Here is a 12859-nt window from a genome sequence, read left to right as displayed (position 1 = left end):
AATGATATATAAACATATATTAATATAAAATTATTTTATGCATTACTTATATAAATAAAAGTTCACATAATGTATGCTATTCAAAATATACTTAAAAATTGAAGCATTTGATCATTTGGTTATCTGTTGTCTTTCCCATCACACTCAACTTCTCTTCAACAACAAATAATGACTTCTAAAACAAAGAAAAACCAAAGAAAGAAATAAACCATATTCCTCAAAAAAATATAAAATTTAAACTTAGAAGACCAAATTGACTTTGCTAAAAGATATGAACCAATGGTATAATTTAGCCCTTTTTGTGGACATTGTTGTACATAACATTACATGATGTTCATCAATAAGACACACACATGTAAGGAAATTGTGTTTTCGAATCCCTGAAAGAACTTCAACCCATTTTACTTTCTAAGCATGCTGGATTATAGAAGAAGGATATGGTAATACTTCGCAGTTTGTACAAATTATACAAATTTGTTCCTGATCATAGACTTAAACAATTAGATATCTGCAACAGAGGAACCAAACCCAATAGTAAAACCAAATGTGATGCAAGTTAACTCATGCTTATTTCCATCGATCATCTTCATCTTCAGAGTGTATGAGCCCTGCAAATACGACATCATAAATTAGCATTGAACAAGAAATGTGACCTCATTGTATAATACATATGCATCCCATAACATGAGTACAAGAATTTCTTTCCAAATTCCAATGATTATATGAGAAACCCAGATCAGGAAGTGAGACATTACACAGATAGATAAATAGAAAGATTTCCTCTTCCACCTAACTATACACATGAACAATGAATGAAGACTCACAGGTGGAGTGAATCCAGGTAAAACTTGTGAATGAGCAATGACGAAATCACCAATGGAAACAGGGCAAGTGGTTTCTCCACAAAGGTCATGAGTCTCACTATGTATGTACCATCCGAAATACGACACATCAATCACTAGCTTCCCTCCTAACAATGCTTTACCTGAATCATGATTCAGACAAAATAGGAAAATTATTGCACCAAAATCTCATCCATCTCTACCTGAATAATATCACAATGCTACATATACAAACAAATACGCAGTGCTACCAATTCCCTTCAAATCCCCAAATAAACTTACTTTCTACATTCAGAATACATGCATACAAAAAATCAACAACAGCAGTTTCATTCAGCTATCTGGCCTTGTAACAAGAGCCGTGTAGTGAGAACAGAATAAACAAATGAATAAGTATGATAGATAACAAACATTCAACAAACAACACCATTTGCGTGGAATGGATATAATAACAGAAATTAAAATATGATAAAAATGAAATGAAACACAGTATCATAACACAAACATGTTAAATCACAGAGTACCTGTAGTTGCAGCAATGCTGAATGTAGCAGGCTGGCCTCGTGCAATGGGATCAGGAGATATCTCAACCCCGCTGACCTCAACATCGTAGTCAGCTTTCTTATCTGAGATAGCAATAGTTTATTCAATAACGATAAAAAAAAAAAAAAAAGTATATAATGCAACAAAACATCAATAAATAATTAAATAATAAGACTAATCAAAGAGAAAAAAATCCTTCGAAACTAAAAGACAATTTCCAAGCAGTGGCCAATACGTTAACTCAACTCAGCAAAACTCATTATTCAATTATACTCAGATTATCATACATATAAAAAAAATCTCCCCAACTGAATAAAATTAATGCCAAGAAACAGATAAAGACGAAATATTTACGCACGATCCAATAAATAAAAGACCGTATACAGAAACCCAATTGTTTAATAAAATCATTTTCGAGGGAAAGTTTAAAACTTTCAAACCCCAAATCAAGGAAACAATATTCATTTAAAGAATATAGATCTAGGGTTTTAAAAAACCCGCCACCGAAATTTTGGGGGTTTCTGCAACACAGTTCCAGTACCAAACCTTATTCCCATAATTTTCCGCAGCATCAAGAATTGGCCTATAAATGCTTCTGGAACTAAAATTTTACCCAAAAAGAAAAAAATAAAACTTGATAAGATCATATGCTAGGGAGAAAAAAAAAAAAAAAACAGGAGAAAGAATTAAGGGATTAACCGCAATAGCGAATATCTGCGGCGTTGGTAAATGCGCAGAGAAGACAGAGAGTTGAAAAGAAGAAGAACTTGGAGCTTAAGATTTCCATGGAGAAGGGTAGTTGGAAATAGCTCAAGCAACTTTGCTTCCGCAGGTTAACTTCTTAATGTTCTTCTCTGCCACGTTTTATAGAAATAGATAAGCATAGGCTTAAGGATATTATTCATAGTTTCTGTTTTGTTTTCTTAATTTTCGCTGTCACCCTTAATTACAAAACAATATTGACATATTTTTAGATAAATGACACCTTTCCATACCATGTTTTCCAATTTAATATATGATAAAGAAAATTATACGAAATTAATAAATATGTTTACTATTTTTTTAATATTTACAGCAACATTTTTAAAGGGGTTAACTTATGTATAATGTATTTTTTTGCTTCTTAAAATAAGTTAAGTTTATTCTTAAAATAAGTTAATTTAGTATGTTTGTAGTATAATTTTTTCTATTTTGGTTTTTAGAGTGAGATCTTCCGACTTAATGTAAGATATGAAATAACACAGAAGGTTCGATGATATTATATCATTATTTAGAAGTTATACTTTAACAGCATAGATGAAAATTTTTAAATTTTAAATTTCAAAAATTAAAAATAGTATTTTTCAATAGGAATTAAAATCACTAATCGATACATATTAATATAAAGTAGTTTAAAAGCCTCTACTTATTTTTTTTATGATATTTGAAAAATAATACGTCATTTATGTAAAAAAAATAATAAACATTGTAATTTTTTAAATACATACATTCACAGTGGTTAAGAATATATATATATATATACGTATTCTTTTTGTATTTGCATCTCATGTTTGAGTATGTTGGCCAAACTTATAATTACTATAATAATTTTGGAAATATTTCTTAACATGTTTGTCGTAAACTTATTTGATGCATGTCGAAGGGAAGAGAGATTTTATAGATTTAGAACTCTCAACAAATTTTAAAAAATTATTTTTGCAATATGTTGTTTTACTTTAAAGATTTTATTTTTCTCTAAGCATAAGGTTTTCTTTTTTATTAATAATTGATTCTCGTTGAAGGCTAACTTATTTGCATATCTCTGTAATCATTAAAAAAATAATGATTCGATTTTAGTTGTATAAATAGAAATATAAATCAAGAAAATAAAAAGAGTGGAAGGACCAATTAATTATATTCTACCAGTACAAGTAATACAAGAAGTTCAGACCATAGTAAACTTATAATACATAATCAAAATTTCACTAACAATCAGAATTTCATTCAGAATAAATATTTCGTAGTCACAATATCATTTACGACATATAAGTAAAGAAATAAATAACATATGAATAATGAAATGGAAAGAACAAGCTAGAGCCAACCTTGAAACGCTAAAAGAAAATATCTCGATCACTCTTAGAATTGCCCCTATGTAAGTCATGACTCACTAAATTGTTGCATGACTTTTGATGGAGTTTTTTTTTTTTTATTTTATAAAAGCTAATATCAAAATAACAATGTAGAAATACATAATAATTTTTAAATTTTTTTTTTAAAATTTGCTTGTATATATACTTATAAATAAATATTTAAAATATATTTAATCTTATAAATATTTTTAAAATTTTTAATTAATTAATTAATATTTTTAATTGAATAAATTAAAATAATTATAATATTTACATTTTAAATTATTATATTATAACTAATAATTAAAACTTATTTATAGGTATTAATGATTTAAATTTAAATTATAATAATTTTGCATATTTACATATTTGCATAAAAGTATATAGAAAATTTAATATTTTTAATTATTATTTTCATTAATTTTTAATTTTAAAAAAAATTAAAAAAATTAGAAAGGCCAATAAGCTAGGGAGGTTGACCACTTTTGGTACGCTAATTTAAGGTTTAATGTTTTGGTAGGTCCCTATTTTTGTTCAGAATCTCAAATAGATCCATTTCTTTTTCGACGTCTCAATTAGGTCCTTATTTTTTGAAAATTGCATCAATTAGACTCTTACCATTAAATTAGACCTAACGACGTTAATGTATATTTGACGTGGCATAATTAATTATATTTTTAATTTACGTGGCTAACTGACCTGGATTTGTGTTATTTTAAAATTAAAAATTAAGAAAAAATTAGGATCACCGGAGAGTTGCTGGATTCACCGCAATCGAAGTTAACTATCGAGATGGTTCCGCAATCAGAAAAACCTAAATTGGAAAACCTAAATTGGGCGTCGCCGAGAGGGTCTTCGAGGTAGGATCAATAATAAACTTTTACAGGTTCATATATTTTCTCTGTTTGGCATTTAGGTTACCCATCTCGAAGAAAAATAAAATTAAAAGTCATGATTTTACCTCTTTGTTTGAAAGAGTTATGTCAGGTTTGGAATCTTAAAAGTACCCATTCTTCCTTCAGTCAACCTCTACCTCCACATATCCCTACTGTTGTCGTTTACATACTAAACAATTAATTCTTTTTTTTAATGCTTTGAGGGAGCAGATGTGTTCTGTGGAAAGTGTGCGGAAGGCGGAGACAGAGTAGTCAAAGGAGGCGTTGTTGGTGGTGTTGGTGTTGGGGTTGTTGTCGGTGGTCGCGATGTTGGGGTTGGGAAGGGAGGAGGAGGGGTGCGTGGAAAGGACGAAGGCGATGGTGAAAAAAAGGAGGGGGTGATGGTGAAAAAAAAGGAGGGGCGATGGAGGAGGAGGGAGGAGGGGTTGCGGTGGTTGATGAGAGTGAGTCGGAGAGAAGGCAGGTGGTTGGGTCGAGGGAGTTGTGTAGGTGAAGCAGATTTGACAGCATTACCAAGAACAACTGATCCATCCCTTTTACCTTTCACCTCCTCAACTATCAATATCCCTTTTGCTCCATTAATTTGCTTGAGGATTTAATGATTACAAGCTCAACTGCAAAAGATTGAGTAGCTTTTTTGTAGTTTTTCTTGTATGATGTTTACTTTGGGTTGTTGAATTGGTTGATTGGGGCTAGGTTATTTAGAGAAGTAAAATAGATTGAGTTATTAGTTTCATCTATTATAATCAAATGTTTGCAGATGCTCCAGCATAAATGTACCTCGAAATTATAAGAAAAAAGTTCTTGACTTTGGGCATGCTTCTGGAAGACATGGTTTTGAGATTCAAGATATTGGAATAAAGATGATAGGAGAAGGGATGATGATTACGTTAAGGATCTGATGGAGCAGATTAGGGATTTACAAAACAAACTGAATGAAGTTATCTTTCTGGAACTTTTTCCAATTTTTTCCTAATTTTTTAATTTTAAAATAAGTCAAATCCACGTTAATCAGCCATGTCAATTAAAAACGTAGTCTCCTTTGTCACCTCAAACATACATTAACGCTGTTAGGTTTAATTTAACGGTAAGGATCTAATTGATGCAATTTCTACAAAATAAGGATCCAATTGAGACATTGAAAAAGAAGATGATCTATTTGAGATTTGAGATGAAAATAGGGACCTACCGAGACATTAAACCCTAATTTAATGGACTAAGTCGGTTAGGTCAAAACAGATGGAGAGGTTGAAAATTCCAATCCAATTTGTTCTGATTTGATGACTGATAAACTAATCGGAGGAGTCACAATCCATTTTGACACTTATATATATATATATATATATATATATATATATATATATATATATATATATATATGGGGTTTGTTAACACGCGTACGCCTATTTTTCAGTTGGTACATTTTAACAATGTGTACCAAATTATAGTAGACAAAAATACCCTCATTTATCATGGATTCTAAGTTTTAAGGTCAAGGATATTTAAATAATTTTCATTCTCAAAACTAAAAAAAAAGAAACCCCCAAACCCTTACTCACCCCCCTCATTCCTCTCAACCCTTTCTCTTTCATCTCTCCCACTCCAACATTTTCTCTGTCATCTCTCTCACTCCAACATTTTCTCTGTCATCCTTACTGTTGTCCAATTGAAAAAAAAAATCAGAAACCCTTTGTCATCAGAGATATTTTCTCTCTCATCTCAACATTTTCTCTGTCATCACTCCAACATTTTTTTTCATCTCAACTCAATTGAAGATGGTGGTGGTCATTTGAATTAGAGATATTTTTAAAAAATTGAAAATTTTTACTCTTTTATAATCATTTTATATTTATTAATGTGTGTAAAATGAATATAAACTTTGTCATTTTACGTTACTCTTTCCAAATNTCAAAGGTAAAAAATAATTTTATTGTTTTTTATCTTGCACAGTGNTTAAAGTTTATTCTAAACACCTGTATAAGTTGATTCAGTGATAAAAAAGGGACATAAGGAAATTAAAGAAATAGGTATAGAAGAGTTTCCTGGGAGTATAATTCTTTCAATTCTAGGTTGTAATCTTACATCATGTATTCCATACCAATAGAGAAAAGAAAAAGAAACACTTTGTGTAAAGGGAAAAGGACAAGAGTTAGGCAAGAGTTTCTAATTTTTTTTTTTTCAATTGGGGCAATAGAGATGACAGAGAAAATGTGTTGGAGTGAGAGAGATGAAAGAGAAAGGATTGAGAGGAATGAGGGAGGTGAGTAAGGGTTTGGGGTTTTTTTTAGTTTTGAGAATGAAAATTATTTAAATATCCTTCACCTTAAAACTTAGAATCCATAATAAATGAGGATATTTTTGTCTACTATAATCCAGTACACATTGTTAAAACGTACCAACTGAAAAACAGGCGTACGCGTGTTAACAAACCCCTATATATATATATATATATATATATATATATATATATGTGTGTGTGTGTGTGTGTGTGTGTGAGTTTGCTAATTTACGTAAGGGTTTTTTTAGTTGGTACATTTTAGTAAAGTGTATGAAGTTTTAGGTTACAAAAATGTCCTGTTAAAAAAGAAAACCAACTTTAAATTCAAGGGTATTTTAATATTTTAAAAATTTCATTTAAAATAAAAAAATAAAAGGTAGTTATGAAAAATCCTGATTGGTCTACGAGAGAAGTTATTAGCTTTTATTATATATTTTTTAAAAGGTAGTTGTTTTTTAAAATAAAAAATAAAATAAAAGGTAGTTGTTTTTTTAACCCATAAACCCAGACGGGTTCTATAAACCCATACGAGTTCTATAAACCTAAACGGATTTTATAAACCCAGACGGATTCTATAAACCCAAAAGGATTCTGTAAAGTCATGGAAATAAAAATTGCAAAAGATACCTTTAAGTCATGGAAAATATGCTGCCTATGATCCACCCATTTTTAAAAAACAACTTTACCATAAAAATTATATCTATTTAAAAATATTATAATTAAAAATATTCCTTAAGTAGTGGAAAATAACTACCTTTCTTTTTATTTTTTATTTTAAAAAACAATTGAAGAATAACTACTTTTTTTATTTTTTATTTAAATTAAATTTTAAAATTTCTAAAGTATCCTTATATTTTAAGTATGTTTTTTTTTTTTTTTAAAAATAGGGATATTTTTGTAACCTAAAATTTGGTACAGCTAAAATGTATCAACTGAAAAATCACTTTACGTAAATTAGCAAACTCCATATATATATATATATGAATGATGTTATCTTTATGATACAGTATGATATCAACCTATGGCTAGTAGTATATATGGTAGTGTTAAACATACAAGCTCATAATGTGAATTAAAATAATATGTGATGAAAAATTGAAGAAGGTTCGTATACCAGGCTTACATAATGTATGAACTACCTTGACCTAGGATAGTTAGTCTCAAGTAGAAACATTAGGTGCGGGTTATGACTAAGTAATTTGTAGACTATTGGACGTCCTATATTGATTAGAGATAACACCAAATTATAATATGAGTGAGGTGCAATCTTATCTTACAAGTCGGTTTTATGGGGTTGAGTTAGGTTTCAAAGCTTACTTTCTAATATGGTATCAGAGTCACTTACGGCCTATCCTAACGATTTCTTGTTTCTTGGGCATTTCTATTACATCGGTTGTCGGGCCACTATCGACCACCCATTTCTACTATCACGCTTGAGATGTCTATACCTCAGTGTAAAGAAAGTGTTGGAAGTCTCACATCGACTAGAGATAAGGTCAATTTATAATATATGAGAGGATTTAATCCTCACCTTAGAAGCTGATTTTGTAGAGTTGAGTTAGGCTTAAAAAGCACTTTCTACCATGTTATCAGAGTCATAATAGAGATAAGATCAAATTATAATATATGAGTGAGGTGTAATCTTACCTTAGAAGCCAATTCGAAGTGTTATTGAGGGACACTCTTCACAATACAACAATGTAATTCGTGAGTTATATAATCACCATTTTTACTTTAGAAAATACTAAATTTGAATACAGGTATAAATTTGTGAGTTGTGTAATTTTTATTTTCAGGGTACGTGGGATAGAAAGTTGTAATGTTACTCTCGTTTTCCTGATATAGTTTGTAACATTTAGAAGCAGAAAGAACAATACAAGAAGTACAAAGTCAAATGTAGGAAAAACAGTTTTGGCATATAGTAAATACTTACCTTTGCTGTACTTAATTAATTATTAAAAAAAAGTACTGTTTAAAAATAAATGATTAGATTGAGAAAAGTATGATGAAAAAAAAACACCTGCAGGTATAAATATGTTTATCTAAGAAGCCTCATATGAAAGGTCGAATGAGGTTGCCATTCTTAATCTAGAAAGCAGTTAATGCATTGAAAACACTGGCTACCAAGTTCACAAAAGCTCTTTTCAATATTCCTATAAATTCAACCCAAACCTTAGTCTGTCACACACCTTATATCATATTATATATCAGATATATATAACATACCTTGAATATAAAACATGGATTCCAAGAACACGACAAAGAAAACCATGAACAAGACAAAAGGTCGTCAGAAGATTGAGATAAAAAAGATGAGCAACGAGCATAACCTTCGGGTCACCTTCTCCAAGCGTCGAACTGGGATTTTCAAGAAAGCCAGCGAACTTGCTACCATCTGTGGTGTGGACATTGTTGTCATCATGTTTTCACCGAGTAACCAGGTTTTCTCCTTTGGAAGCCCTAATGTGGATCCTCTTATCCAACGCTACACGACGCAAGGTCCACCTCCGCTTCTCACACTGGACTTGAACGAGGCTCACAGCACCGTGGACGAGGGAGAACTCCATGCGCAACTCAACAACTTGTCCGACCAGATGGCGGCGGAGAAGAAGCATGAAGAGGCTCTGAAACGTCTGATGAAGGATGTGGAGGAACACTCGGGGTGGGCCATGCCGGTGGATAGCATGAACGATGCGCAGTTGGAGAAGTACAAGAAGATGTTGGAGGATCTGAAGGGATGTGTGAATGAAAAACGTGAGAAGCTCCTCCTTCAGACCACTTTTTCTTACAACTCACCGACTCAGTTTCTCACAGGTGGAAACAACTCCTTTTCTAGTGTTGATAACTCTGAAACTATACATACGCCATTGTCATTGTAGAAGCGCATGGCTTTTGTGTGATTGACGGGAACATATTGTGGCAACTTTTTGTACGGATTCTGGCGTGGAAGATCTTCTGATATGATGCCCTATTTTAATTCTTAGTATCTGTTTGTTTAACTTTTGTTGCAGGACATGGTTAGGATTGATGTACCTAGGATTCTATAGTTTTCGTGGTTTTGAATAATCTTCATAAAGTGTTGGTGAAGTGTGTTTTCTTTATGTGCTTTTTATTTTTTGACAGTAGGGCGTGTAGTTTCGTCATGTTATGTTATTTGAATGAAAAGAGCATCTAACTAATATCAATATATGTCCTTTTTTTTTTCTTAAACTTTAATCGAGTATTTTGATGTTTTTTTTCACACCTAATGAGATCCTCTTTACAGAAGTAATAAGTTTAGAAAAAGTTGATGAACAAATTAAAACTAAAATCCGTTCTCATATTGAAATAAGGGAAAGTAGGAAATTGAACTTCTTTCCTGAAGTAAATTCAATCATAACCATTCAAATTCTAATGATAATTAAGCGTGAGATTTCAAAAGTTTTAGGAATGATTTTGGTTACGCCTACTTTATATTAAGAATTCAAATACATTGAAATCTATCTCTACATATTAGAATTATTACAGAGGAGTTACTTTGAAAAAATGGTTAAAATATTTGGCATACAAAACTGTAATCAAGGGATATTCTAGTTATTGTTGAAATAATGTAAGTATTAATCAATAAGCAAAAGAAAATTTGAAAATTTAGGAAATACAAAAAATGCAGAGTATTTCCTGTGCATCATCGATAAGGAATTTGATGTATGTTCAAGTACGTATGCATCTAATATAACATATATATAGTTGAGGTATTAGACAAATATAATGAATAATTAGAAAATAGCGAAAAGAGTTATGAGGTATTCAAAGATAACAAAAGGTTATATAATCACATACAAGAGGTTAAAGTGATTAGAGATTACTGGTTATTCTGACTCCGATTTGTACGATGTCAAGACAGTTTGAGATCTACTTCAAGATACCTTTTCATGCTAGCTGGCGGTGCATTTTCTTAGTACAATGTCAAGCAAACTCTTACGGTTTAATCCACTATGACTATAGAATTTGTGGTGTGATATGAGTAAGGATTGTAAAAATATTTGTGTCCGCAGCAAATAAAATTCGCGAGAGATAGTTGGTATCCACATGTATTTATTACCTGTGGATAGAAGGTAGCAGATGTTTTAATACTCGTTTATATACGAATCTGGTGCAGGTATCATATTACCCGTTCCCGTAGGTATTCATTATCCATAAAATTTAAAATTAAGATTAAAATTATATTTTATTAAGTTAAATTTAATTAAAATAAAAATTATAATTTATATTTTATTAGGTTAAATTTATATATATATATATATATATATATATATATATATATATATATATATATCTTGTAATTTTCTTTAGATTTTATTTTAAAAATTTATAAAATAATTCTTTTTTAAATATTCGTGTTATCCACAGATACTTGAGTTTTAAAATATCCGCAAGTATTTTTTAAATTGATATTAGACGTGAGTAATGAGATTTTCTTTGTTGCAAGTCGGGTAGCCCGTAGGCACTATCCATGACCAATCCAACTTGTTGTCAACCTTACTTATAAGAAACCAAATCAAGGAATATAGTTAAGGAACTTTATCACGAGGTTGCACATTGTGGAAGGAATTTAAAGATAACTTAAATTATAATAACAAATCAATTGTATTGTATTCTAACAACAATTGGAACAAATTCCATGATAGCATATTCTCTTACTAAGAGATTTTCGCAAGGTCTTTCATAAGCATGTTGCTCATATAGGTGTTTTGTTGTTTTAGGAATCTTTTGTTTAGTAGGATTGATCACTTTTATGTGTTTTGTGTTCTATGTTTGTTTTTATGTATACATACATTATCTTTGAGACCTATTTAGTTTTATAAATATATGGTTTATTATTCAGATTCTACATTTTATATATTAAAGTTATTATATTGATCTCATTTAAAAAGATTAAAGACTAGTTAAAAATAGATGTGTATATGTCATTCACATAATTTTCATGTTACATATTTCATTGTAAATTCATATCATTTGGTTTTGTTAATATTAGTGATTATTATCCGGTTTAATTACAACTAATACAATAAAAAATTGTTTTGATTCTTTATACAATCTTATTTAATGAATGTAACTTTTGAATATGTTCAAAATATATAATAACAATTTTAAAATTGTTTTGATTCTTTATACAATTTTATTTAATGAATGTAACTTTTGAATATGCTCAAAATATATAATAACAATTTTAAGTATACAAAGTTATATATATATATATATATATATATATATATATATATATATATTAATTATTGAAGATTGTTTAATTAATTGTAGGTTTAATTGCTTATTATTAATATGTATAAGGGCATAATCTAACATATTTTACATAAATTATATACCAAGTTACTAATTATATTTTAATTCAAATAATACATAAAAAATAGTAAACAATATGAAAGAATAAATTTACTAACTAAAATATTTTAACAATTTGTATTCTCTCACTGTTATCACACAATAATTATTATAACTATTGAATGTTTTACGTTTTATACTAAATAATATAATTTTATAATTATAATAAATTACAGTGTGTCTATATATATATATATATATATATATATATATATATATATATATAAATGTGGGCAGGGTTTTAGTTTTTATTTTAAGTACTAATATATTGATAATCAATCTATATAAATTCACTCTGACTTACTTAATTATTTAATAAAATATTAAACCATTAATAATTAAATCAAATTATGTCATTATTATAGATTATAAAATGATTATCTTATTATAAAGACATTATTAATTAATTAAACATGAAAAGTGTAGTCAATCGTAATTTTTCTTTTCATTCACACAAGGTTTACTTGGTGAGGCTTTGTGATTTTATAAACTGATAAGATGTAAAGTGGGGTTCGAATATTAGGAATTTTGAATTAATTTTTTATTGTTCATGTTTCCACCAAAGTAGGCCAATTTTCTACTGGATTCCAAAAAACTCATAAGAAACTCGACAATTTTTTTGAAAAAAAAAATTACTGAAAAATATGGACCATAAAATAAGGGTAAGTGAAAATAAATTGAACCCTTTTTATTTAATAAAATTAATTAATGTCCATATTCTCTTCTTAATTATTCAATAATCTTTTAGCCGTATATGTTGAAAAAAAAATAGATAAAGAAGAGGAAAATATAAATCAAAGTTAATTTTTC

At 29.2% G+C, this 12859-nt stretch overlaps 2 protein-coding genes across 2 annotated transcripts; one reads left to right on the top strand and one right to left on the bottom strand.

Moving 5' to 3' along the window:
* Positions 1-253: 253 nt before the first annotated feature.
* Positions 254-2245, bottom strand: LOC106771101 (putative phosphatidylglycerol/phosphatidylinositol transfer protein DDB_G0282179). The gene is made up of 4 exons (XM_014657005.2): positions 2085-2245; positions 1367-1468; positions 825-985; positions 254-608 (listed from the first exon to the last, which is right to left on the bottom strand). The coding sequence occupies exons 1-4, from the start codon at positions 2170-2172 to the stop codon at positions 501-503; spliced, it is 459 nt and encodes a 152-aa protein (XP_014512491.1). The 5' UTR covers positions 2173-2245; the 3' UTR covers positions 254-500.
* A 6665-nt stretch (positions 2246-8910) lies between these two features.
* On the top strand, positions 8911-9549 carry LOC106770031 (agamous-like MADS-box protein AGL62). Its single transcript, XM_014655851.1, has one exon. The coding sequence runs from the start codon at positions 8911-8913 to the stop codon at positions 9547-9549; it is 639 nt and encodes a 212-aa protein (XP_014511337.1).
* Positions 9550-12859: the final 3310 nt, after the last annotated feature.

Source organism: Vigna radiata, chromosome 8 (genome assembly GCF_000741045.1).
Source record: "Vigna radiata var. radiata cultivar VC1973A chromosome 8, Vradiata_ver6, whole genome shotgun sequence".
NCBI classification, from domain to species: Eukaryota; Viridiplantae; Streptophyta; class Magnoliopsida; order Fabales; family Fabaceae; genus Vigna; species Vigna radiata.
This window is presented reverse-complemented; position numbering and strand designations above follow the sequence as displayed.